The 27,818-nt window shown below is 44.1% G+C and overlaps 1 protein-coding gene across 5 annotated transcripts in view; it reads left to right on the forward strand.

Annotated features, from left to right (window-relative positions):
* The window catches only part of RASSF5 (Ras association domain family member 5), a 122,721-nt gene that overhangs the window by 12,047 nt on the left and 82,856 nt on the right, over positions 1 to 27,818 (forward strand). For 2 of the 5 annotated variants that reach the window (XM_039534436.1, XM_039534435.1), the window contains exon 1: positions 4,989 to 6,063. The exons of 1 other annotated variant lie outside the window; for it this stretch is intronic. In XM_039534436.1, the coding sequence (XP_039390370.1) occupies positions 5,352 to 6,063 (712 nt within the window). In that variant the 5' untranslated portion in view covers positions 4,989 to 5,351. Of the gene's footprint in view, positions 1 to 4,988; positions 6,064 to 12,836; positions 12,862 to 17,371; positions 17,523 to 27,818 lie in introns of those variants that run through there. 2 more of the 5 variants (XM_039534439.1, XM_039534437.1) reach the window with 2 other exon arrangements.

Raw genomic sequence — 27,818 nt, forward strand, 5'->3', positions numbered from 1 at the left:
GTGAAGGTTCATTTACTAATCTCCTCTTGTGGCAAATAGTCCTTTAACAAGCTGTATTGGTCCATAGTGAACAGAAGCATGTTGTTGTCCAGCAGCTGAGAATGCATTTTTTGGTAGTGGAAACAAACAAAACAATAACACACCCACACACACACCCACACACACACCCCTCCGCTCTTTACAGGTATATTGGCTATGGATTAATACCTGCCAAGCAAACATTTAGATCAGCATTTGGAGGGTTGTGACATGATAGGGGACATTCACGGATCAGAGATGAGCAAACACCTGACTTTTTTTGTTCAGTGTTCAAAATTAAATTAGCTTAAATTTGGTTCCAACAAAACATCATGTTTGACCCAATGTGTATTTTTATTCTTATTTTGTTTTGTTTTTGGGGTGTCTTATTCTTTCTGGCAAGTAAATCTAGCTTTTTTTAAACTAGATGGCATTTTCAAATGAAAAATCAAAATGAAAAGTTTTTGACTTAACTTTTTTTTTTAGGGTATTAGTGTCCAAAACTATTCACTTAATTTGACCTGAATTTGCTAATAGTTTGGGTGAACCTGAAACTGTATTTCTCAGCAAATCAAGGATTTGTCCAGAAAATTTCACCCAGCTCTGTTGTAGAGAACTTCCTTTGGTGGAGGGGCAGGAGAGTGCTTCATAAATAAAAATGTTGCTAACTTTTCTAACAATATCCAGCATTTGCTCACTGTACTGAAAAGCAAACAGGGAAACACTGTGTTGTGTTCAGTTTTCCCAGGAGTAAATTCTACTGTTGGTTTGGATCTGTGCAGAGGTAAGAGCATTGGGCCTATCTAAATTCCACCTGCAGTTCCACCTAGTTAGTGGTGTTCTGCCCTAAACAGTTGTGTAGTGTGGCTCTGTGCTGTTAAATATTTGCCAAGTCTCTCCACAGAGGCTGCTGCATTTTAGTTGGGGGAAAGCAATTTGTGTGTATATAATGGTAGATCTGTTTAAATATGCAGAAGAATACATAGCACTTCACAAATATAAAAACTCTGTCCTCCTCCATCTTCAAGTTAAGTAAATATCCCTATTTTACTGATAGCCTCTCTGCCTTAGTTTCCCTATCTGATCTGCTCAAGGTCACAGACAAAGTCAGTATCAGAACAAGATTGGAACTCAAGAATTCCTGAGTCTTGGTCCTGTGTGCAGATCATGAGACCAGATGTTGACAGGACAAGAAACGTGTGAGAAAGTGAGTTCTTCCAGTCCAGCAGCCGTGTAAGTATAGAGGATGCATGTGATTGGAACAGACCCAGAATCCAATGGGGAATTGTCACATAATTGTATATGAAGCAAAACTTTTGGATTGACTCTTCCTGGGGCCCATGTATTTTTATTTGAAGTTCTGGGGTTTTTTTTGTTCTTTTTCTTTTCAAATCCCACATAACCTTGAAGTAGAAATCTCTGATGAAGCAGCCTTGACATAACATGCGTTTGCCTGTCTCAAATATTCTTCCATTCTCTCCTCTTACTGGTGTGTGTGGGTGGGTGTGTGGGCTGCAGCTGCATTGTAACTCTGTCACTTCAGTAAAACGCAGCCCTCGACTTCATAGAAAAGAGCGGCTGCGATGATATTAAAACAACTCAGGACCTGAACATTGTGAAGACGGGATCTTAAAAGGCAAAAGCAAAACAAAAAACGTTGTGCTGAAATGAGGAATGAAACTAGCAACTCTCTTGAGTGGTAACCTCATGCTATCTCTATGCTATTGTGGCACTATTAGCTTGTAAACCAGATCCACTATTTTTGGATTTAAATATCTCTGGTTCATCCCTCACTCAATTGTGACAGACACACTTAGGAACTCAAATTTTCCTGCAGTACAGCAAATGAAAAGCTATTATCTCTTTACATTATTGACCTGATTTTTCTCACATTGGAACTCATGTAACTCACTGAAAATTATTTAGAAGTAACACCATCGGAGTTGCACCAGTTTTACACCTGTACGAGAGCCCTTGTGCCAGAAAGAAAGGGTGGTGCTGGGATAGGGCAATGGCCTGGGACCTGGAAGACCCAATTCAGTTCCCGGTTCTACTGGTCACTTGGCATGTGACCTTGGCCAACATTTTCAGAAGTGTCTAGCAATTTTGAATATCTCATTTAAACATCCAACTTTAGATGCCTTAAGGTCCTGAATTTCAGAAACTGTGGAGCCATTCACCTTCTGAAAATCAGACCTTCTTAGCCTCTCTCTCGCTGAACACCCAAAAACTGAAGCCTCCAAAATAATGTCATTTTTTAAAACCTTGACCTAATTACTCTCTCTCCCTCAGTTTTCCTATCTGTAAAATGGGGACAATAGCTGGCTCATGGGCACTTACTGAACCCTCACTGATGTTTAGGGAGTGCTTGGTGTTCCCTGGTCAAGAAGCACTGCAGAAGGTACAATATTACATTTAATGGTATGATTGGCTTTTTGTTCTTTTTCTCTCGATTGAAAAAGCATAGAAAATAATGAGTTTGCAAAGCAGAGATTGCAGGAAGCTCTGAGGAGGAGGCAAAAATCTTCCACAGCAGTAGCTTGTTTTGCCACCCTTATTTTTGTGCTCCCTGAAAACCTCTTGTTTGCTTGGCACTGGTGAATGCAAAGCAGGTAGCTAGATGTGTACCCACTTGGGGTGTACAGCTGCCTCGAGGCCCAGGCTGGAGCCATTTTAAAGTTGGTCTATAATATTTTCCCCCTTTATATTGCCTGTGGCATGTATAGAGATAAGTTTCAACTTTCTAAATGCACATAACCTCTGTAATTGCAGTGGGAAAATTTCCATTAGTTCCCGTTGTCCACTAAATTGGTCTGCTGCTTTCTTAAAGGTGCTGATTACTGTGACTACTAATCTTCTGGTTAAAATCAAGAGACAAACTGGAGGGGTCTGCTGGAATTTCCTTTGGAAAGATCTTGCTGAGCCACATCACTCATTCATCCCATCCCAGGCAAAGCACTGCAGGAGCTCTCCCCTTTCATACCGAGCACTTCTGTGGCACCTTCCATGTCAAGATCTCATCCTTCTGTACTTTGCCTGACTAATCCGTGTGACACCCTGGAAGATTCTCATGTAATCACCTGACTCCAGGAGCTGGGGCTTTAAGAAAAACACCAACTATTGTGAGATGATAAAATTGAAAGGATTGGCAATACTGCAGACATGGAAATGGAGGCACCTAAGATCATTGTCTCCTTGCACCTAGCATTGTCACTTCCACCTGTGTAAAGCATGGGTCTTCCAATTTGGCTTACTCCAATGTGAAAGACAGAGAGAAGAAAAGTGAAAGTTCCACCTTGAGGAAAGGCTGAGCAGGGTGGATTGTGCAGACAGTCTTCTCACCATTCATTGGTGTTCTTGCTCACCTACCTTCTACCTACCTCAAAAATCCCTTGATGTTTTAAATGGACAGTCAGGTCAAATTTGGCCCATAAGCTAGGTTATTGTGGTGGGGGGGGGGGATCTAAAAGCAAAAGAAACATTTCAGGGATATTAAAAATTCAAATTGAAACTTAAAAAAAAAAAAGCCCCCAAAAGCAGCTAAACATTATCTAACTCTGCTTGCAGCTAGGTCATGCTAGTGCCAGAAGCTGCCTGCAATGGGAAGTGGATGAGTTCATTTTCACTTTGCTTCCAGGGAATAAAACATACCAAAAAAGAGCAGTAACATTTTTTCAACTTGGGAGCTCAAAGTTAGGCACCTAAGTAAGTGGCTTGATTTTTTTCTCTCTCTCTCTCTTCCTCCCCCTCCACCCCTGTTTCTTCCAGAAAACCTTGAGCAGCTGCAGTTCCCATTAAGTTCAGTGGAAGTTGTGAATGCCCGTCACCTCTGAAAGTGCCTTACATATAGACTTAGGCACCTAACAGCAAGCACCCAAGTTTGAATATTTTGGTGCACAATGAAAAAATCTTAATATCTTAATAAACAAGTGATAGTGACAAAGGTAGGAAAATTACATTATTATTAATATAGTTCCTAGGAGCCCTAGTCCTAGATCTGGACTGCAGGTGCTAGGTGCTGTACAGACAGAACAAAAAGACAAACCGTGCCCTAAAGAGCTTAGTCTACCTATAAAATAAGTGGATACAGACAGAAAGGGAAGTACAAGGAAACAATGAGAAAATATTGGTGAGCTTAATTGGCAATAGTATCTGCTCACTAGCTGAAATGTATCTTTGTGTATATAACAATATAGGTCTGTGGTAGTTTACTGTTTTGCAAAGGCTGTAATTTACTTTATTTATATTAAATATCCTATATTTATATAGCCTATTTATAAATAGGATTTAATGATTCAAAACTTCCCCTCCAAAAACTCCCTTGTTGCATCTTCATGCACAGCTTCCTGTTACTGTGTTTGGGGAAAGTGTGAAATTAATGGACCAAAGTGTTTTGCAGATAGGCGTTCAACAAATAACGGGAGGGAAGGAGGCGGTGCTGTAACTTGGTCTAAACGCTCTACCCTTGAACAACATTTTGATTTATTTATCATGGTGTATCAAAAACCGCTTGATCAATCTCCAAACTGTGAATGTTGTTTTACCCCAAATCAACGCAGGGGCAAAATTCTTAGATGTGCCAAAGGACCAGCTTATTAACAGAATTCTGGCGCTACTTTTGAAAATCCCAGTAGGTGCTCGACTACCTTTTAAAAATCTGGCCATAAATCCTGTTTTCAAAAGTGACTTGGGCACTTAGAAGCCTAAAACTATTGTAGATTTTTATTCTCCTAACTGCCTATATCACTTTTGAAAATGACGTGGGGGCAGGTGCATCAGTGAGACACTCTTGAAAATCTCACCTCTGGTGTGTTTGCCTTCTAGGGCCGGCCCCCTGTAGCATTTGGTGGAAGGGCTGCTAGCTCGGCTTTAAAACTCCGTGCCTGCCTCCCTCCTCTAAACACGTGACTGAGCTAGGCGTGCATGCACCAGGGTAGCGTTACACTGATTGCCTTGGGACACAGGTACACCAGTGTTTGCAGGATCCGGGCCCTGGACGGAATGGTTCTTGGAAGAAGTGTTTTGAGCTTCGCGCAGCGGGGCTGAGGTCGCTGATGGGCTCGCTTAGGTGCTATCCCCCGCTGAAGAACGATTCTGGTTTAACTTGCGCGGGGGGGTTGGAGGGTTGTTTTTTAACAGGTTGCCTCCCACTGCAGCTGCGTTTGCAAACCTAGGAGCGCTGCTGGCGTAGCTGCTTCTCGCCCCGTCTCCTCCTTTCTCCATCCCCCCCACCCCCTTGCTCAGCAGGGCTGAGGCTTGGCGACCGGTCCCTCTTAAAAGCGCCTGCGCTCCCCGGCCACCCTCCGGCTGCTCGGAGCGGCTGGCGGCTCGCAATGGCCATGGCCTCCCCTGCCATCGGGCAATGCCCCTACCCCCTGCTCCTGGACAAAGAGCAGCAGCTTTTCCTGCAGAGCCTCAGCGCCAACGAGAGGAAGAAGATCCTCAAGCGCTCGGCGTCCGGTGACATGAAGCAGTGGAGGCGCCAGACGCCGGCGCAGCAGCAGCTCGCCGCGGGGGCTGCAGCCGGAGCGATGCCCCAGCAGCGGGGCACGGAGCAGGGCAGCGGGCAGGCTGGAGGCGGCTGGGGGCCCGAGGACGGGGAGCGCCCGCGGGGCGAAGCTGGGGGCAGGCGGCTCCTTGGCACCGCGGAGGACCCCGGCCCGGGGCGCGCGGCGCCCGCCCAGCAGGACGCGGCTCCCTCGGCCGTGCCGCAGTCCCGGGAGCCGTTCGCGGGCAGCAGCGGAGCCGGGGCCCCGAGCCCGCCCGGGGAAGAAGTGGAGCTGGCCGGCTGCAGCCCCCAGGACCCGCCCGCCTCCCCCGGCTTGGGCAAAGCGCCCCGCTCCGGGCTGCTCCACCTGCGCCTGCGGCTGCGCTCCGGGGCGCCGCGCCAGCTGCCCGACGTGCGGACCATCTTCGAGCAGCCCCGGGACCCCCGCGTGCGGGAGGAGAAGGGGGAGGGGCACCGCTTCGAGGCCTTCGCGCTCGGCAGGGGCTGGTGCGACCTGTGCGGGGAGGCGGTGCAGCAACGGGCCCTGCGCTGCACCAGTAAGTGTCTCTCCCCCCCTCCTTGCTGGTGACTGATCGCTCCCTCCCTTTGCAGATGTCTGGTCTACCCCCCCCCCCCATTGCAAAGGACCTGTAGCCCCTCTCGATCCGAAATTTAATCACCCCCTCATCACCCAACCCTTCAGCCCCCATAACAGAATTCAGGTGCCACCCCCCTCTGGGATACCCCCACCCCGTGGCAGTTGATTGAGAATGGCCGGTGACCTCCAAATCCCCTACCCCACGCCCTACTGATTGTATCAAGAAAAATAAGCTGAAGGGAATCTATATATTTTAGAACATGATCTATTGTCTCAGAGAACTAATACATGGTGTAACCTTGTTGCTTCTGTTTTGCATTCTTGTAAAGCAGTTATGATTTCTCTAGGAGAGCTCCACTGCTTTATGCAGAAGGCTATTTCTGTAGTGCCTATAGTCATATATTTTAGAGGAGAGCTGTTTCTTTCCCTGCTTCTAAACCTTGAGTGACCTCCCAGGTGGGGAATATATTTTTCCCTCTGTCTGTCTCTCTCATTTTTCCGCATGGTGCATTATCATTTATTAAACCTATTACATCTGAAGGTATTTACCTTAATTTGCAGTTTTGAGATCATCGTATGCCTTGTCCTTTTCCCCATTGGTAAATCACCTAGTACTCTGACAATGTATTTGCAGATTTATTCTTGAGTAGGTTACCTGTTTTACCTTCTTCAGTAGCTGTAAAGGCATGCTAAGTACATAGCTGTATTGATGATGACAGATAATTGATGCACAGGGGCTGTGTTGCTCATTGGGATCTAATGTAAGATTGTCTATACAACACTGTGGACTTGCATATTGCCACGGTGCTTGAATAGATGAGACAGATGACTTTTTGATTCTGGTAGCAAAGAGCTTGTCGTGTGTTAATGTGCGGTAGTCAACTGCTGCTTCGAGGGTTCATTTTGGTCACTAGCACATAACGCCTGTCATTTTGGCTTTAAGATGTAGAACAGCTGTTCCATGAGGGCTGGTGACATTTAATAATAGTCTTTCCCCATCCCTTTCAAAGACTTTCTAGAAAATCACAAATTCATAGAGTAATAATGATGATGGTCCTACCTTCATTATAGAATTTCCATAGTTTAATGATCTACAATCATGACATTCTGACTCCTCTGATGTCAATGGGAGTTGCACCTGCTTATGGGATTTAGCCCCTAGAATGCAGGATGCTCCTGAATCATTGCATGATGTATATTTTTCTGCCAAGATGCCATTTGGCAATGTAAGGGCATTTCTCAATAAACTAAATAGCACACTGGGGGAGAGGGTTGATTGAACTTAATGATCAGTGTGGAACTTCGGATAGTGTCAAAGGAACTTGGATTATTGATTTTTTTTAATTGACTCTTGTATAGTAATCAAAGCTTAATATTTGATGGGGTGATTGGGTTAGGTAGATGTACATTTTCCTGTGCCCAGCACTGGCTCAGAATGGCTCATTCTCTCTCCCTTTTTGTAGCTGAAAAATATGCTTCCATGTTCAGTGCTGAATGGACATTCGCCCTGTGTCTGGGCAATAACATCTACTTGTTTAAGTAGCTGAAAATTACATTTTCCTATTACCAACTCCTTATAACTGCTAATATAGTTAGAGGTAGAGAGGACAGTAATTAAATTCCTCTTTCCAAACAATGGCACTGATAACCTGTGAAGTACTGGAGCAGTATTTTTTTTTTTAAGCAGCTAAATAGTTCTACAGTGATTTTTCTCTTGTGTTGTATTCTTTGTTTTTCTAACCCTGCCTTGTGCAGCATGTAGAATCTTGTAAAGTGTATCGAATCCTGACATGTGTTGGTATATTAAACTGTGTGTCTGGCAGGGGATGCATGCTTCAGAGGTTATACTTGGCACTGCAATGTGTGCGCTAGTGTACCATATTCAAATCTGAATTACCTGTATACTAGATATTGATGGGGCAGGGGATGAGTTCTCGTCCTTAAATTCACTCTGCGTGGTTTGTTCAATAGCTTATGGAGGAATATTTAGTTATTAACTAAAGAAACGGAGACAAGATAACTATAAGTTAAATAACTTTTAAATAAATAAAAGGTGAATTTTTAAAGTAGGTCAGTATCACTGTCCATCTTGAAAGTGCTATGATCTGGAAAAGGAAGCGTGTCAGGAGTCTAAATCTCTTGAGTCTTAATTTTTTTTTCTACTCCAATACCTGAGAAATTTTGAGGCAGGCTGCAAAAACAGTCCAGCACATGTGTTTGTGCACATGCCGTCAGTACCGTTTTTATTTCCAGTACTGCACAAAAATCCCTCCAAACAAGCAAACCTGCAGCAGTTAAAATACTCTGTTCCCAGTGCTGTTTTGACATCTGCAATGACGGCAGTGCCCAAACATGGAAGTAAACAAAAAAGCAAACCTGTTTAATTTTGATTCCATTGGCAAAACATGGAGTTTGGTAATACAAGTCAACATTGTGGTGAACTTACTTTCCCCTTCTCTACTGAAGGCATTACAGTCTCCTGTGGTCAGGGCCTGCTCTGGCTTTTTTTGCAAGCCAAAAAAAAAAGGGGGAGGGGGGCTGTGCTGCCCTAGATTTGAGCGGAATGCCGCCCCGTAGAATCTGCCACCCCAAGCATGAGCTTGCTCGGCTGGTGCCGGGAGCCGGCCCTGCCTGTGGTGTTGGAGGTGCCATCATTCAAAGGAGACCTAAAACGAAGGTCCTGGCCACTTATGGTTATTAAGGCCCTGACCTTGCAAACACTTACGCACATTTTAACTTTATCATGAGTAGGGTCATAGTAGCAAAGTTAGACGTGGACTTAAGTGTCTGCAGGATTGAAGCCCGAAATCTTACTGGCACTTTTCACAAAAGTAGGCGTGTCAATGTAGGTTCTTAGATTTATATACAGTAAAATATTTTATTTTTCCGGGGTTTTTTTTTCAGGTGACCGTTGTCATGTTTTAATTACCTTTTGTTATCTTGAGAAAATGCCTCTTCACTGGAGAAGACATTCCACATTATAACAGTGAAAGGGCAAGAAATTACCTGAAACAGCAGTTGACTAATAGATGGCAGGGTAGTATTTTCACTTAGCAGAGAAGTTCACACTTTTTGATTTGATTTGTCATTCACTAGAGCATAACATTAGCTGATTATAGCTGTAACATGAATCCTGAATACAGCATGGGGAAAAATGATGAATACGCTGAAAATCTATTAGTAGTTAGTCTTGCTAATGAATGTATTTGTTCCTTTTTCTTGTCGCAGGACCTAAATTGACACTAATAAATCAGTTCATTCACCTCAAGAGAAGTGATCTAAGAGAGCAAAGGGTTCTTGGAGATTGATTGCTGAACACACTGTCTGCTACTGACACACGTTTCTGTTGCAGTGCTTGGTTACTGACTGGTTGTCTCCAACTTGATGTGATTTGACATTTAGGTCTAGATTGTCAAGAGTGCAGAGTTGGGTTGGTATGTGCTCAGCACTCCCAGCTTATTTAGATGTCAGCTTTTTGGGGTTAGGAGCTGTCATCTTGTTCTGTGTCTGTGCAAAGCCTCGCGGCCTCCCGGTTGTGGCAGCACCTCCTGCTGCCACAATACAAAGAATAATTGGGGCCAGGTTTTCACAAGAGCTCAGTGTAAACCATGTACCCAGTGTACTGAGCTCTTCTGAAAGTCTGGCCCTGATGGTAGGGACTGAGTCCTTTTGGTCCTCGGAGCTGCTGCACACGCGTGGGACCTCATTCTCTGCTGCCTGGCTCTCTGTAGAGTCACAGCCATTGGTGTAAGTGGAGGATTCTTATCAGGGAGTGTTGTGCTCTCACTTGGCTCTAGTGTAAAAGACTTCCTAAATGCTGGTCAGTGGAGAACCAAGCCCATTGATTTCTGCTGACACTGCGGGTGTTCAGTGCGTCGTGAGACCCGGCCTTTTGTGTACAACTTAGCACCACAGGGAGAGTTAACACCCTAGTTTGCTTTCATCCAAACTGTGGTGTGTGTGTGTGTGTGGGGGGGGGGTGGTTGGGTTTTTTTTAGTGGTCTGTGGAGCCATTGGGCTCTAGGTCATCTGGTAGACATGTACCCTAGGTCAGTAGCAACTCAAAGCTGCGACAATCTGGAGGCGGTTCAGCAGCCCCTGTGAATGAGTTTGGTGGTCTGGTTCCTTGTGATAGCTGCCTGCCAACATCCGAGCTGAGCCCTGTTGTTGGCAAGATTAGCCATGAGGCCAGGAGTTTGACTAGGCCCCTGGAAGATGAAATGCCTGTCACTCATCAGCATGCTTTTCCCTTAGTGTTCATGCACTTTAACAGAAAGCTTGCTTTGCTGCTTCCCATGTTCATTCTATGGCTAGATGGAGCACATCTGTCTCCAACTCTCATTTGTGATGTTAAATTTCCCTTTCATAAAATTTATTGTCCTCCCACTCTCATGCAAATGTAAACTTAAATTGAGTGGGTGGTAGAAACTGTGTGAATGTGTTATTTATAATGTCATGAATCTCCTGGGCTTTTCACTGTCATTGCATTTGTTTCCTTGTAGAGAGGGAGACAGATGAGTAACATCCATGAAATATCTTCACCTTTGATTTGATAAATAAATAAAGGTAGTTTATGTAGCTGCCAATGATAGAGACTGCCAATGGGCTGATCCGTCCACATTCCTGGCAGTGGATGCAGTTTGCATCAGTTTGGCAGACTCAGTTTCTCTGGCAGGCAGGCAAGATCACAGTTTGCTCCTGGTCCAGTGGAAGGTATGGGTGGGTGGGTTGTGTGTGTGGGTGTGTGGTTTTTTTTTTTTTTGGGCAGAGACATGTTCTAATGCTGACCTTTCTGGAGCAATTATTCCCCTGTTCAGCCCTTTCTGGTTTTTATGCTTTTGGTACTTCATAGAATATCAGGGTTGGAAGGGACCTTATGAGAACATCTAGTCCAACCCCCTGCTCAAAGCAGGACCAATCCCCAGACAGATTTTTGCCCCGGATCCCTATAATGGCCCCCTCAAGGATTGAACTCACAACCCTGGGTTTAGCAGGCCAATGCTCTGGATTCTGAGTTAAATGTTTCTGGCTGTGATTCACATACTACGGTGTAAGAAGGGATCATACACATACCTCCTGGTGCCATTTGTTAATGAAGGGCAAGTGGGAGAGACAGTAGCGGCATATGGTCCTGTTGTATCACATTAAGGTTTTAACATATGATATTCATTAAGTGTAACCCTATCAAAATCGTATCACATGGTAGCACAATATGGTACAATAATATGTCAGTGCTGGTCAATTTGTCACATGGTACGTTGTTTAAATCCCTGCAGAATAGTGTGTGCACCTTACATGCACTTCCTTCCCACCTGCCCTGCTTGCTTCTTATTAAAGTACTAGTAATAAATGGTGCACGTGGTGTTTGTTCACCAGTGTCGAAAGTTCTGCCGTTAAAATTTTCCACATGTTATGCAAAAGGCGAGGCATGATTGACTGTCAAGCATTTAAAGGGATATGGTGCTTTAATATAGGACCAAATGTTTACATATGGTTTATTTAAAAAAAAAAACCCAACCCACCACCTCCAAAGAGGGAAATTTTTGAAAGAACCTAGGGGAATCTAACTCACTTAGGTCCAGGATATGGGCATCTAACTCACTTAGGTCCCTTTGAAAATTTTAGCTTAAAATGTTTGTGTGTGAAACAGTCAAGGTGTTACGAATAGGTTTTAGGGGGAGAGCTCATATTGCTTAGGAATGTTTAAAGACCCTGGAGGAAGATTTAAAAAAAAAAAATCCAAACGCGTTTAATTAGGAGAACCAAAAAGAGAAATAACTCTGAACAAAAATACAAACACAGATTAAGTAGTTTTTAGTATCAAAATTCCAAAAATAAACAAACTTCATATGGGGGCAGGGATGGAGTAAATGTAGGTTGTCATTCAGTGGTAAGAATCTAAAGCAGTGTTTGTAACGCAGGAGAAGAGGTCTTAAGTATCTTCTTAACCAGGACCCCTTTAAAAGTTATGTCCCCCAGAAGAGCAGTGTGTCTCAGTCAGTGCATTGCCTTCCCTTGATGAGTCCCGGTTGTGCATCTCTTGGAGCACAGAAAGTTGCAAATTTCACTCTTGCGCAACTCCTGATTGCATGTAAGAGGTGCGTCTGAGCCATGACTTGGATCCAGACCCGAAGTTGGAGGCTATTCACGGTTTCATTAGTACAGTTCTACCATTCTGGTTCTGGCCCATCTTTAATATTTATTTAAATTTAATTTGGCCTGTTCTTTACCAACCAGAGGGCTTTACCTGGAATACTGGGCTGTGTGTTTCCCAGTTCAGGTTTCTGTCTACATTAAGAGCCAACTTCTCATTCCAGTGCAGAACTTTACATAGGACGCAAAGCTGCACGTGCTGAAAGTGCAGTGGGAGAGTCCACCAGTGTCAGGGTTGAAGGGAGAGGAAGATGTTGAGTCCAGAACTTCCCTAACTTGTTTTTTTAGAGATTGTGTGAATGGTTCTGCTATTAGAAAAAGAGGTAGTAGGTGACAGCGGCATGTTGCTGAACAAAGACTGGGGTTTTGGCTGGAATTTTTTCTTTTTGTGTGAACCAAAAATGTTGAAATCCCCTATTTTTGATTTCCCCTTTCTAAACTGGTGGCCATAAATAAACCCTTTGCAAGAACTAGTTAGGGTGGATTCTTTTTGTTTCCTTCTCAATGGGAAAGCTAGGGGTGTGGTGATAGCAGAGTGTATGCCATGGTTATGTCAGAGGAAAAACCTTTCATTTCCTGGAGACTGCCTTCCTTATGGCAGCTGGTAGGTTCAGGTTCCGTCTCTCTCTCAAGATCGGATCCAAAGGCCATTACAGTTAATAGAGTCTTATTGACTATAGTAGGTTTGAATCCAGTCTTAACAGCATCCGTGATTGACATTCTAGTCAATGGGAGTCTTTCCAACAGCAGTTGGCTGAGACCTTTCACGATCACTTAATATGCGCTGGATTTGGGAAATTTTGGATAGGCAGCAGGGAAGTGGGCTGTCCAGAGTCTCGTTCCTAGCTGCTCCTAGGATGTGACTCAATTTGAGCAGAGGCCTGGAGAGAGTAACTTGGGCTGCCTCATTGGTCTTTTTCATCTGTTCCGTAGGGTGGACTACTGGGTCTTCACATGCAGCCCATTCATGTCAACAGATGAATGGATGGTATTCTGCGTGTGGATCCAGGACAGCATATGGTCCTTATTTGTCATCCTGTTAGTTAATTAAGAAACATTTGGGCTTCAGTCTTTAATCTGTATTGTTGCAGCAAATGGAATCAGGCATACGGGACTAGACTAGGCTATTGTATGCTGTGCTGGTAAAGCGTGAAACCTAGTCTGTAGTTTTAAGTATTTGTTTGGTAACCAGCATCCTGTGATATGGCATCTTACAAGGTTTGAGCTGAGACATTCAAGATCTCAGTGGGAGAGACCAAATACCAGGCTCTCCTGCTTCCTACAGCTTTACCAGGAAGCTTTACCTGGTAGCCAGGAAACTGGGAATTTGTTGGGGTGGAGGGAGCTCGGAAAAGAGATGCATCTTGCAGTGCTTTCTAAGAGTGTGGTTACATTTGTGATGTGGCTGCTGTAGTGGAGCAGAGGGCAGTTATTTAAAGGAAATGCTGACAAATTCAGTTCCAAACCCATCAGGTTTTCATCAAGGATTTCAGAGAACCAGGCTGAACCGCTGATGTCATCTACACTGTTGATGATAAATCTTGGGGGGAGAGAGGAGAAAATAGGAGTGGTTATTGCTAGATCGGACACAGGTCTCAGATAGAGCTAGGACAGCAGGGTATATAGAACAGCAGATAGAGTTATGGAAGACCGACCAAGTATGTCACCATGCAATGATGATGGTCTGAAATGACTTTGTTTGTAGTCCAAGACCTATAAAGGATGGCACAGCTACTGTCATTAACAATTTAAAGACCTTCAGACCCTGCTTTTGTTCTGAGTTGTTGGAGCGCTATGATATAGGTGCGTGTATATGTCTAGTGTGGTACACGTTTTTGTAAAGGAGTGAGTGGAGCAATTAATTTTCAGATTCTGTTGAGCAAGAATCTTGATATTTGGTTCTCTCTTATTATATCACTGAATATGCAGAGGGAAATTCACACCTCAGCTTGGACCTTTCTATCAGAGGTCCCCTGTCTTCTGTTGTAGGATTGCAGCTCTATTGAAGCTAGAATATTGAAGTCTGGTGCAGTCCCTGCTTATGGACCACGAATTATGGAGGTGAAGGGGAAGTCTCAGATTTGAGATTTGTCACATGTATTGTGGGTCGCTGAAAGATCATCAGTCTGACCACTTAAAAAATCTAGATAAATTAATCTAGGAGTTGGCTCTGATTGTGAAGCCTCCTACCTAGAGAGATGAAGGTCGCTCATTATATACAATGAATTTTAGCCAAGGAAGTAATTTTAGCCAAGGAAGATTTCAGAGGTGAGTTTATTGTTGGCACTTATTTTGATAGCTACGTCCACCTGAACCATAGATTGCTATTTTTGGGGAGTGTGTAAATACACACTCCTCCCTGCCACCACGATAATGTACGTTTGCATTACCACCTGGGGAGAAGATTCATGTTACCTGTCCTCACCATTAGAACTTCGTTACTTGATTAGCCTTGTTGTTTCTCAGCAGTCAAATCTGTTTCCCCTTCTCTGAGCCAGTGCCCTTTCATGTTTCCCCTGCTTGCATCTGTTGGGAAGTCTCATGGCTTGCTTTCATCCCCAGTGAATCCAGGCGAATGTGCAGCCATTGCATTTTGAGTGACCATAAAACCGCGATCGTTTCATTTGAGTGTTTGTGGCATGTCGATAGCATCTCCCTGCAAAGGGCAGCCTGCTCTGGGGTTCGAATCTGATGCCTTCAGTTTTCAGCTTGTGTGCATTCAGCTGCGACAGCTGTAACTTTACAAAGACAGGAAACCTTTTGGACTAATGTTTCTCTATAAGGGAATCTTCCGAATCATTCTGTGTGTGTTCTGCAAGGAAGCCTAGTCATGTGACACTCTGTAGAGGAGGCCCTTGAAATGTACACGGAACCAGGTTCTTCCCTTAGGTTCATATATTAGGGTGACCAGATGTCTCGATTTTATAGGGACAGTCCTGATTTTTGGGTGTTTTTCTTATATAGGATCCTATTACCCCCACCCCCGTCCCGATTTTTCACACTTGTTGTCTGGTCACCCTATCATATATGCATTGCTCACTGAGCTCAGGGTAATTGCACATGTGCATCTGTGGACAGGATTTGGCCTTTAACTTCTGCATTGTGGCCCTGATTAAACAAAACACTTAAGCTAAGCATGTACCTGGCTTTAGGCACCTGCTTGAATCCATCCGTGTTCATCAAAGCAATTAAGTGCATGCTTAAGTGCTGTGCTGAATCAGGGCCCGTTTCCCTAGCAAGGAATAACGCCACCGCCACCACCCCAATCTCTCCCCATGCTTCATGGAATGCTACATGTTTCTAACAGCACTCGTTCGTTTCAGGCAGTGCATTCCTTTACCGGGTGAAAGCATCCGTTTAATACTGATTCCAGTAAACCTGGGAAATAGAATTTCAATTGTTCACATTATTTAATGTTTCTCTCTTCAGGAGACCACTGGCAGATTAAAATAAGTCACTGTCTTTGTCTTTGTCTGCACTCCTCTTCTCCCCCTCCCCACTTTTAAATTCTTTCCAATTTGGGCACTTGAAGTAAAAGTCACTAATAACTCACCCAGATAATTTTTGGAGCAACATCCTGCTACTCTCTCTGGCTAGTCTAAGCAGAGCAGTGAGGCTTTGTCTGAAGCCAGCCATCTGGGCAGCTATGGAGGTGTCACTTTAACGGACAGCATGTTCACAAGATTAGACATAGGTCAGGTGGGGGAATGGTGCTGCTGCTAATGCGAAGCTGTTATATATGCTTTAAATACATAAACGTAAGAACTCTTTCCAGCGGTGGGCTGTGTGTTTTGCAAGCTGAGACACAGGGAGGGGAGGAGAGTTGACTTGTCCAAGATCGCACAGCAGATCAGTGGTAGAGCTGGGTATAGAATCCTGGTCCCCTGTCTCCAGGTCCATTGTTCTAGCTAGAGGACCATGTTCCCTTGTTGCTACTAATACTGCAAACCAGTTTAGTGCCGGGGGGGAAGGGAGGGAGAGGAAATGTGATTAGGTAACAAGCACAGATTGTAGCTCTTATTTTGTAAGGTAGTTTGTTTTTCTGGCCCAGTAGATTAAATTGGATCTGTTAGCCTTGAAAGTGTTCCCTTAACTTTTGTAGAGGTTGACTCAGTGTTGCGTGGCTACGGTACAGGATTAGGAGGCAGGATTCCTAGTTTTGGGGGAGAGGGGTTTGTGCATTAAGGGGAGTATTTCCTAGTGGACTGCCCGGGACTGCCTCTAACTTGCTGTGTGACGTAAGGCAAGTCACTCCATCTCTGCCTCTACTTACTCACTTGTAAAATGGCAAGAATATCTCACAGGGGTATTGCAGAATTTAATTCATATTTGTCAAGTTCCAACCTTGGATGGTTGTATAAATGCGGGATAGTAGCCATGCACTGGGATATGGATTGCAGGGCTTTAGAGGTTGTGAAGGGCTAGATTTAAAGTGTGATGTTAAACTGATTTCTTTTCCTGGCACATGGCGCTTGAGACGTGCATTTCTAGTTGTAACTGCAACTAGAAAATAAGCAAATTCTCTTCCTCCTTTGGATTAGTGCCTATCTGTGGCGTTTAAATCCATAATCTAGGGTTTAAGTTTAACCTGATTTTTACCCGTTGTTATTCCTTTATTAATCAATCAATTAAGCTTGTGAGGCTTTGACTTTAAACTCTGAGAACAGCAGAAAGCTATCACTTGCATGGAAAAAAAAAAAGGATATTGGAAAAAGACTTCCCAATGAAAGGATGGGTCCTGCACGCACTCTCTCGCTCTCGCTCTCTCTGCTGTAATCTCTTCCGTTAGCTTGTTTTATCTTATCAAACAAAAAGCCCCAGAAATAGAAAGTTTTCCATGGGTAAGAGAACCAGCCCTGGGATACACAGCATTAGGCTGTGTGCATTCCCCTTAAAAAAAGGAGCCCAAAGTGGCAGTAGGTTATAAGTGAACAATATTGATGTTCTGTCTGCATGGGGGAAGAGAGAGGGGCTTGAGTTGGAAATGTACAGAACTTGCAATGGTGCACACTGCGTCTTCCAGTGACATTCCGCATCTGAGTGCTGTCTGCTTGCTTCTCTAGTCTGCCTCGGTTGCTTGAGCCTGGAGAAGCTATTGATCTTCTGTTACAAGGATGACACAAGGGAAAGCAGAGGCAGCCGCTTGCTTTGGGGTTGTAACAAAGAGAATACGCAAGATATTCAGGCATTTTCCCAAGTCGAAATCTTGGTCCGAGGGTCTCCACCTACTCAGGAGGCCCAGCAGGGAGGTCTTACTGGTTAAAGGTAGGTGCTCTTCCAAGTTCGTATGCTAGGCATACTAGTTAATTGCCGAGATATATCAGGTTGCAGCTACTAGTTAAATGTTATGGGATTTGTGCAGTACTGGATTGTTGCATGTATTAGAAATGCAACACATCATAAAGAGGTAACAAACTGTAGTAGTTCTGCTTTGTAACAGGCCAGATGATAAGCTTCCCTTTTGGCTTTGTGTTCTTACATATGTTGCTATTGAGGATATTAAGCAATTTAAAAATCTTCTGTTTAGTCTCAGCTACTCAGGATTTATATTATGTTTTTCTACAAGTGTGTCCCCAAGTGCTGAAATATGGCTATTGTGGGCTGTTGTATTGGGGTGTTAAATTTCTTCTTTCCCCAGGAAAGCGCGACTTTCTAACTAAAGGTGACCCTATTGTATTTGCTAAGAAGCTAGTTTCAAATATTACCAAGATCAAGTAATTGTACGTTTTTCAAGAGTGTTTTCACAACAGTTATGGTTTGGGGGTATGTGCGTGCTTGTTCTGAAACAATAAGGCGAGATTTATTTTATTTGCTTCAAAAATTGGGTTTGTCGTCTCAGGTGAGAATATGTTACTGTGAAATCTTAGGACTGTAGTTGGAGACTAATCTTTGAACAAAGTAGTATCTGCAGTTCATATGCTGTGTGTTAACCCGGGAGTCAAAAAAGGCCGCTTTTAAGGATGACTATCTTGAATATGGTGCAGTTCAAATGAATGTCTGTTGGAAAACAGAACAGGGTTAAGTTTTATGCTCTGTCATCACTTAAATTGGTGGCAACTTTTTTAGATTACCCCCTCCTTTGAAATGTATTTGACAATAGAGGTTTGCTTTTATCTTGTTTAAAGGGCCAGATGCTGCAGTCTTTACTCAGGTAAAATGCCCATTGATGTCAAGGTGTTTTATCTGAGGTCAGGCTGAAGGACTGAACCTTCAATCTACTTGTGTTTGAAAGATAAGTGACAAAGCCTTCAAAATCAAATCTCCTATAAAGTGTGTGGTGTTTGTGGAGTTAATATGGAAATTGCAGGAAAGGCAGACTTTGAAAGTGAGTGAAAATGACTATGTAACTTTAAGGGATTTAGATGATTTGTGTTCAGGGTTCACCTTTCAGCATTGCTAAGATCATCGTAAGCACTTTGTGGAACTGCTGTATTCACTGCCATGAGTCTCCTGCTAAAATATCACTATTTGGTACATACATTTATCTTAGTGACTATCCCATGACCTTCACAGAGAGCGTGTTAGGCTGTGGAGTGCATGAAATGGGAACGGACTGATTCTCTTGAACAGCAGGCCAAGAATTATTCAACAGTCATTTCCCTGTTCTTTTTGCTTCTGAATTTGAGATGGGGCTATAAATTTAATAATATCAGTCAAGTATGGAATTGCAGACCTATGCTCAGTGGGGCTGTGGGGTTGCTGCTACACCCAGCTGCTGTGTTCTAGTTAAATAGTCACCATTCCCATTAGAAACTGCCGTTTTCAGAGGATTTTACTAGCTGGTTGTCAAGTGTTGGGGTTTTTTTTGTTTTTGTAAACCTCAGGCTGAAATTTTAGCATATTGGGTCTCCAGCTGTGTTTGCACTGGTGCAAGTGGGAGAATAAACCCCTTATGCTCTCCCCAGGAACGCTGTTTGTTACAATCTGGTGTATTTTAGAGGCCAATAATTTCTCTTTCCAGCTCCCTTTTTTTGAACTGTGAATAAAGTGATCTGGGAAAGGATTTCTTAGCCCCGGGGGCCTCAAACTTTTTCATGGCATGGGATGCATCTTCAGCATTGTCAACCCCAAGCATTCAAAAATGTGTCAGGCCTCAAAAAATCACGATTGGCTTAAAAATCATGAGATTTAAAATAACAAATGTTGTTGTGCTCTTTTTATTTACTACCTGTTCTCTGAGGGTGCACCCATGTCTCTCTTCCAAGCTTTTCTCCATGGCTATGAGGGCTAGCTTTTTTTAATGAAAGCAGTGAGTTTCTCTTATCACATGACTCCTGGGGCTTTAAGGAAAACCTCAAATATTGCAAGACTCATAAAATCGTGAGAGATGGCAGCATTGCTTTTTAATAGATTGTTACCTGGACATGTCTCCTCCCATTCACAATTGAATGGATCGCCTTCCATCCATCTTAGCAGCTGGAAACATTTGGCCAGCCTGCTTTTCAGATCACAGTGTGAGAACTGTTGGTTTAGCAGAAACCAGAGAGAGGGGGGTAGAGAAATTGCCTCAAACCATCTTCACCACCCACAGGTCTCATCTCAGGAACAAAGATTCAGAAAGTTCTCGTGTATAAAACCAACTGGATATTTTAAATCTTTTTTAATTTAAAATTTGTGGGTAATCTTTATTGCATCCCCCAGGTAGTTTGGTCTTCAGGTTAAAACTGCTCCTCAGGCCACGGGGTTGTTTTCTCGCTGCTAAGAGGAAGTGTGGCTGGTAATTGGAGCAGAAGGCTTGTTTTCAGGACTCCTTCGTTCTCTTCCTGCCTCTTCCATAGACTCACTACATTACCTTGAGCGAGTCACTGCTGCTTCTCTCGGTGTTTCATTTTCCTCTTCTATACAGTGGGATATTCAAGGATTATACCTTAGTTCTGTATGAAGTACCTTGCACGTTTTTAGGAATTCGTAGATCATAATAGTAATAAATACCCATCCCATAGGTCTACTGTGAGGTTTAATTAAATGTTTGCAAAGTGCTTTGAGATCCTGTGGCTATGTGCTATGCAGGTGCATCATCACATAGTGTAAGCATAGTCGAGCACTAGAATTACAGGGTAACATTCAAAAGAAATATAACAAGAAAATAGGTAAGAATAAAATATTGTAATAGCCTGAGACTTAGAAACAGTGGTAAAAGTGAAGACCAAGAGAGTGATCAGCAGCCGTGTTGAAACCTTAGCACCTCCTGTGGGAGACAAGGAAGCTGGTTTAAAGTTGTTGCTATTTTAAATCCTAGCTTCTGTTGATGTGACATGCTTGCTTTGTTCTGTGCAACTTCAAAATTGCTTTGATTGGAAAAGCAAGAGAGGATATTTGGCAGCTTAACGGTTCCTCTCCTAGCAAGCTCTGACTAGTTCTAATTGCAAAAAGGCCGTGATTCCCGAGGGCCAAACGTGGCATTCAGCTATACCAATGTTGCTCTGACATGACTCAGTTGAAATACATAAAATTGCCCCCAATTTAAACTGGTGTAGCTGAGATCAGAATCTGGTCCCAGCTACACAAGTATGATGGAGTAATCTGTCGAATGGAAGAGCTTAGAGATGCACAATTGTCTCTTGGAAACTGGGTTGGCAAAAGTATTTGTGCTTAAAACTGCAAGAGGTGCTGTTTGGTTTGTGCATTTGGGAAGGAGATGGAAGGAAATAGCTTCCTCAGGGGGCACTCATGTATCAGCTCAAAGAGTCTCTAATTTTAGCTGGACAAAAAATAATCAATCTCTGTTTTTAATGGAGGACGGCAGAGATTCTGATCGATCGCTAAACCCGATGTCTTTGTGGGAATTTATTTACATGTTTGATAGAAATTCAGTTTCTGTCCAATTAAGTGTCTCTTAATTTAAATGTAAAATATCTTGCTCATTGAATGGAGGCATCCTGCTTCAGAGGCTCTTGGCAAACCCTGTCACGTGGCTATATCCTAGAGCTGGGTTAAGTTTCTAAAATTAGCTTTCCCTGCAAGTTACTGAAGTGATTATATCTGTTAATAGGTGATAGTGGCTAGAGAGTGTCATAGTAAATCCCGTAAAGAAATGTCTAATAATCGTGGGCCTGATCCTGAGGGTTGCTGAGCGGCCAGGACTCCTGTTGACCTCAGTGGGGGGTGGGAGGGCTGGCACTATGGGTGCCTACCTGCTTCCAGGGTCAGAGCCGATATCAGTGTGTTTTTAAGCGATTGCTGTGGTCCAAGGAAGATGAACGGACCAATCCAATCTCTGTCATGCTATCGGTGCAGCCCTATCCAGAGCTGGCTACAGGCCCCAGGATATTATAGTGGTGAGGCTGGCCATATAAGTACTGAGATAGATGGGACAATGGTGCAGGGAAGGGGCCAGCTTCAAAGAGTTTGGGTTTTGTTTGGTAAACACCCAAAAGTTTGGCTGCTGTTTCTGCAAACTTGGGCTGGGGATTTCCCAAGAAGAGGCTTTTTACCAGTGCTCTCCAGCCCTTTCACTTCCCGTTTTGGGCTGAAAAGGTAATGAGAACAACCTGGGTCATGGCATCCTAGAATTTCTTGCTCTTCCCTTATGGAGAAACACTGCAGTTTTCTAGACATGCGCCCCCATGCACTACAACTGGCAGGAATGCGAGGCAGAATTAGGGTTGTTACTCTAGAATGGTGGCACTCAACCTTTCCAGGCTACTGGACTCCTTTCAAGAGTCTTTGTCTTGTGTGCCTCAAGTTTCACCTCACTTAAAATCTTACAAAATCAGACACAGAAATACAAAAGTGTCGCAGCGCACTAGTACTGAAAAATTGCTGACTTTCTCACTTTTACCATATAATTATAAAATAAATCAGTTGGAATATAACTATTGTACTTATATTTCACTGTATAGTATGCAGAGCAGTATAAACAAATCCTTGTCTGTGAAATTTTAATTTGTACTGACTTCGCTAGTGCTTTTATTGTAGCCTGTTGTAAAACTAGGCACATATCTAGATTAAAATTGGGTCTCTTTAAAGTGTGTCAAGTTGAGCTTTTGAAGTTATTAGTTGCTTCAGAAAAATCATATCAATGTGCAAAAGTGGGGTTGGGAAGGAGAGTAGACCTGAACCTATCCTAGACCTTAGCCCATTTCACAAATCAAATCCTATGTTTTTATGGAGTAAAGGCCAAGAGATTAAATGATTCAGTTGCCTAAGCACGCTGTAGGTGCTTTGTAGCAGCACCTTTCAAAGGAATATAGAGAAATTGGGTGACTGACTCCCTTAGACTGCTTTGAAAATCCCAGTCTACAAATAAATACATATGAGAGAGACCTGAGACTGTTCTGAATCAGTTGATGGTGCTTATATCACAAGCGGTTCATGGGAGCCCAACTTGGTAGGGAGCAGAATGAAGCCTCTTGAAAGTTAGGCCGTGTGTAGCATTGGGAGCAGATGTGTCTGTGAGGCTTTGTCTTACACAGAACATAGAAGGTGGAGATTTTGCCCTCCTGGATTCCTTGTTGGCAGGCCGTCCTTAGCCATAGGCAGAACAGGCGGCCGGCTAGGGCACCACTAGGTCTGGGGGCACCGCTCTGCTGTGAGCCCGGACCGATGGGAAGCAGTGGAGCATGTAAGAGCAGGGTTAATGGGTCCTAGAGAGAGCCGAATGCAGCACAGTCTGAGGGAGGGGATTGGCTGCTGGGGTCTCTGGGAAGGGGTGGGGGAAGGAACTCACCTGTAGGGTGACCAGATGTCCCGATTTTATAGGGACAGTCCCGATTTTTGGGTCTTTTTCTTATATAGGCTCCTATTCCCCCCCACCCCCGTCCCGATTTTTCACATTTGCTGTCTGGTCACCCTAGGTGGGGGTAATTGGTACCTATATAAGAAAAAGCCCCAAATATTGGGACTGACCTTAAAAAATTAGGACATCTGGATCTGGTCACCCTAGCTGGGAAGCACGTCTCTCCCCCGGGCTGGCAGTGATCCATCTCATCCAGGGGGAGCTGCACAGGGCAGGATGAGCTGCTGTGGCTCCATGGGTGCCCCGTCCCTGAGATCAGATGCTGTGCTAACTTCACCATGGTCGTTGGGCTGGCGGTGGTGCACATTGGCGTGTGATCGGAGATGAGGGTTTGCTGCTGCTGTTGCCAGTCTGCACCCCAAGAGGTGGATTTTGGGGTCCTGCAGTTTTCCACCTATCTCCTCCTCCTACTGCAGCTGTTGGACCAGCAGGCTGGGGGGTGAGCCAAGCATGAAAGCAGTACTGAGTTGCCATTTAGATTGTCATTTAACAACTTTGTTTGCCAAAAGAGCTTGCTAACAATCCTGAATTAAATTTCAATATATTTTTTAAATCAATATCTTAGCTAAAAACAGAAAATTAAATTGTTGACAATTATTTGTGACAAGTTTGGTATGGGGAAGGGAGTGGGCCAGTTTTCATCAGAGAAACAAAAAATGTTGACTGACTTTCCTATAGCCCTGTTACTGCTAAATAGAGCCCTCCAACAACTGTAATATGCTCATCTCCTTACTAATGTATAGAGCAGGGGTCGGCAACCTACGGCATACATGCCAAAGGTGGCACGCAAGCTGATTTTCGATGGCATGCAGCGGCGGCTCAGCCCGCCGCTGCTCTGGGATTCTGGCTGCTGCCCCATTGCCACCCGGGGTCCCGGCCGCCGGCCCCACTCAGCACCCACTGCTGGCCTGGGGACCCCCAAGGAACCCCAGGCTGGCAGCGGGCTGAGCAGGCTGGCGGCTGATACCCTGGCTGAGCCACTCAACCCGCTGTCGGCCTGGGGTTCCATTCACTTAGCTGGTAGTGGGCTGAGCAGGACTAAATTCAATGAAATAGGAAAACAAGAGCAACTAATGACACAGTGCAAGAACCTAGAGCAGTGGTCACCAACCTTTTACCGTGGCAGTGGACGAGCATCTGCCGAAATTCGGCGGCATTTCAGCGGCAACGCCTCTGGATGACGCTGCTTATCGGCGGCAAGCGGCATCATCCAGAGGCGTCGCTGCCTAAATGCCGCCGAATTTTGGCGGCATTTTGGTGGATGCTCGTCCGCCAGCCAGTACGCAGGTGCACTTAGAGGCCCCTGCGGGCGCCATGGCACCCACAGGCACCGCGTTGTGGACCCCTGACCTAGAGAGCCTCCTGAAGCACGGCGATCGTTTTGATTTAAATGGACTTGAACTGTATGAAGAATTGAGTACACTGTCATCAGTGTTGCCACATGCAAAATCGATAATGGACATTGTACAGTTTACTCATACCAGCAAACTTGTTGACATATATCCTAATGTGTACATTGCCACTCGTATTCTACTGACAATTCCTGTAACAGTAGCATCAGGAGAATGGAGTTTCTCAAAACTAAAGCTCATTAAAAACTATCTCCGCTCTAAAAGGAGTCAGGAACACTTGACTGGTCTTGCTATTCTTGCAATCAAACAAGACATCACTTTGTCTTTGTCATACGATTACATTATTACTGATTTTGCAGCCAAAAAACCCAGAAAGATTGCTTTTAATTAAAAACAAATCCTTGTTTCAATACGTCTTCATATAAATTTCCAGTAAAATGTTGACAAATTAAAAAAATTACATTATTTGCATCATTCTGTCAAATCAGAATTTTTTCTATAGTGCTACTTCTTTAGTGTTAGTTCATCAGCATTACAGTGTGCTTCATTAAGTTAAATTGGTTTTAATAACATGCATGTGGCAAGTTTTCCAATAGTGTAAGCTTATGTTTGTGTTGCTAAGAGCAAGACAGGCACAGGGGCACCAGTTTAATAATCCTGCCTAGGGCACCATAAATCCTAAGGACGGCCCTGCTTGTTGGTGTCAGCACTTGACCCAAGGCAGGGAACACTTACCTTCTGGTTCCCCCTTGAGGCTTCTGTTTCCACCTCACCACTATTATTAGTGTGAAACTGTTTCTGTCCAGAAAAATAAGTGGGTACATGACTAGGGCTGGAGAGATCCATGTTAGATGAAATAGCCCCTCCGTGTGACTCCCGTGTTGAACAAAACTAGGTCTGGTTGAGAAAATATGTATATTTCCCTTGTGAAAAATTTGATGGAAAATTTAAGTTTTTGGTTTTGTTGTTCAACATATTTCAGATTTTTGTCAAAGTAAATTTTCATTAAAGTGAAAATTTCCTTGTAAAGCTTCCATTCAATCAATAAATGTTTGGATGGAAAAATTTTTTGACCAGCTCTAAACCAAACCCTTCTGGAGATTCAAACAATACATTAGGTTTTCCCATGCATCTGGAAGTACTTCGATACAATAAGAACATCTAGTCTTGGAATGTTTCCAGTCAGACTGGAAGAAGGAAGCACCAGCTGTCTTCTGACCAAGCCCATTCTTGTTCACTTTCACCTCCCAGCTTTGTAGCCTCAACAGGAGTGGAGGGTTTCTGGAAGGGTCATTTGGTAATAATTGGAGATATACCAATCTCCTAGAAGTGGAAGGGACCTTGAAAGGTCATTGAGTCCAGCCCCCTGCCTTCACTAGCAGGACCAATTTTTGCCCCAGATCCCTAAGTGGCCTCCTCAAGGATTGAACTCACAACCCTGGGTTTAGCAGGCCAATGCTCAAACCACTGAGCTATCGCTCCCCTCCCTAGGGGTCAGGTCAGTAATGCCTGTATTGGGTTCCACTTTGCATATTCAGGTACCTCCTCCCTAACGCTTTGTGTGAGCCTATGTTTTTGCTTTAAGTGCTGTTCCTAGGGAGTTCTGATTTGGCTCGTCCTTTTTTTCTTTTTTTTTCCTAAATAAAGTAGTATGACTGCAGCTGAGGGTTTCTTTGGGTTTTTTTTTTTAAGTAGGTATCTGTGGAAAGATTAACAAAAAATGGTAAAATAAAAAGGTATGTATCCAGTGCTGATGAAGGGTGCTGGATGCTTTTTACACACAGGCCAGGTAAAGCATTATACAGTGGCAATATTAGCCTGCACCTCACCCTTGAGCTGGAGGGACCATCTCCAAGACTGAGTGAGGATAGTTCAGCCTCCGTGGTTTGTTCATTGTTTTCTTTGTGGAGAATGCTAAGAACGTGGCCAGTTGTAGCGGTGCTGGTACACGTTCACTGGGACTTGACCTGACGCACTCAAGTAGTGGTTGAAAGATGTCACTGACCTTGGCTGGGTTTGAATGGGTAGCCTCTAGCCCAGGGGTAGGCAACCTATGGCACATGTGCCGAAGGCAGCACGCGAGCTGATTTTCAGTGGCACTCACACTGCCTGGGTCCTGGCCACCGGTCCGGGGGGCTCTGCGTTCGAATTTAATTTTAGATGAAGCTTCTTAAACATTTTAAAAACCTTATTTATTTTACATACAACAATAGCTTAGTTATATATTATAGACTTATAGAAAGAGACCTTCTAAAAACGTTAACATGTATGACTGGCACGCGAAACCTTAAATTAGAATGACTAAATGAAGACTCGGCACAGCACTTCTGAAAGGTTGCCAACCCCTGCTCTAGCCCATTCCCAATCATCTCAGCCATCCAGTGCCGTCTGTAATGCTCCTTTGGTGTATTTAGAAACTCTGGTGGAGGGACACCATTTACAATGAAAATGCCTTTGAACTTTATGGCCATTGTATAGTGAGCTTTGTGGAAGGTACGACCGCAGAAATTAGACTAACGTGCTGTAGTGCAAAGCTGTCTCAAGACCCCTTGGAAGTTGCCAGATTATCTGCGGAAGGATATATGGAATTGAAGTCAAAAGGGATTCCGTTATCTTAATATCTAAAACAATCTGCTGGTTAAATTTCTTGGTGTGCATTGGGCTATACTCAGTCTCTGCTCCCAATTCACATACTCAGAACTCTATTCTTCCTTTTATTACTCTCTGCTTTTCCATGCAGTGAATCTGCTTTCATTGCAGGAACAATTAAATAATGCATATTCCAGGCATGTGGTAGGGAGAGCTGGAAGAAGGTCACAGCAGTAATACAGTACCCATCGTTCATGAAATTCCTGTTAAAGGGAATTTGTGGTACTGGGGAAGATCTAGAGTGAGGCTGTTATTACTTGTTCTCAAATGCTTGTGATCCCCAAACTGTGTGAGTAACTGAACTGGTTTCCCGAAATGCCTCCTTCGTTGTACAAGCCCGCGTGTGCTGCTTTCCATTCCGCTCCGGGTTCTCTGACTCATAACAGAACTGTCTGCAGCATCTCCCAGCTTTGCAATTGCCTGCAGAGCTGGAAGCCAGTACTGGGACCCAGCCCCAAGTTTATCATCAAGGTGTAGGGAGGGGGAGATTGGAATGCTGGTCGGATCAGCTGGAGGTATCTGCACTGGCCCCTGTGTCAGTGGTCTGGAATTGCTGCTTTATGACGTAACCCTAACTTGATCTAGGGAGGGGAGAGGGGATCTGAGGCTACAGTGAAGTAGGGGATGGTTACGTTAATTGCTTCATCTTTGCCATGAAGTTTTTGAGGTGCATGTCACTGCACTTACACGTACCCCTCATGTGCATCTTTCCAGAATGCTTGCTCCAAAGCTCCATTGCATTCAGCCCAGAGAGAGGCTGGTGGTATCTAAACTGGTGACCCACCACCTTTCTCCTCGCGCTGAGAAAGAGGCTCTGTCACC

Source organism: Mauremys reevesii, linkage group 4 (assembly GCF_016161935.1).
Source record: "Mauremys reevesii isolate NIE-2019 linkage group 4, ASM1616193v1, whole genome shotgun sequence".
In the NCBI taxonomy this organism is placed as follows: Eukaryota; Metazoa; Chordata; order Testudines; family Geoemydidae; genus Mauremys; species Mauremys reevesii.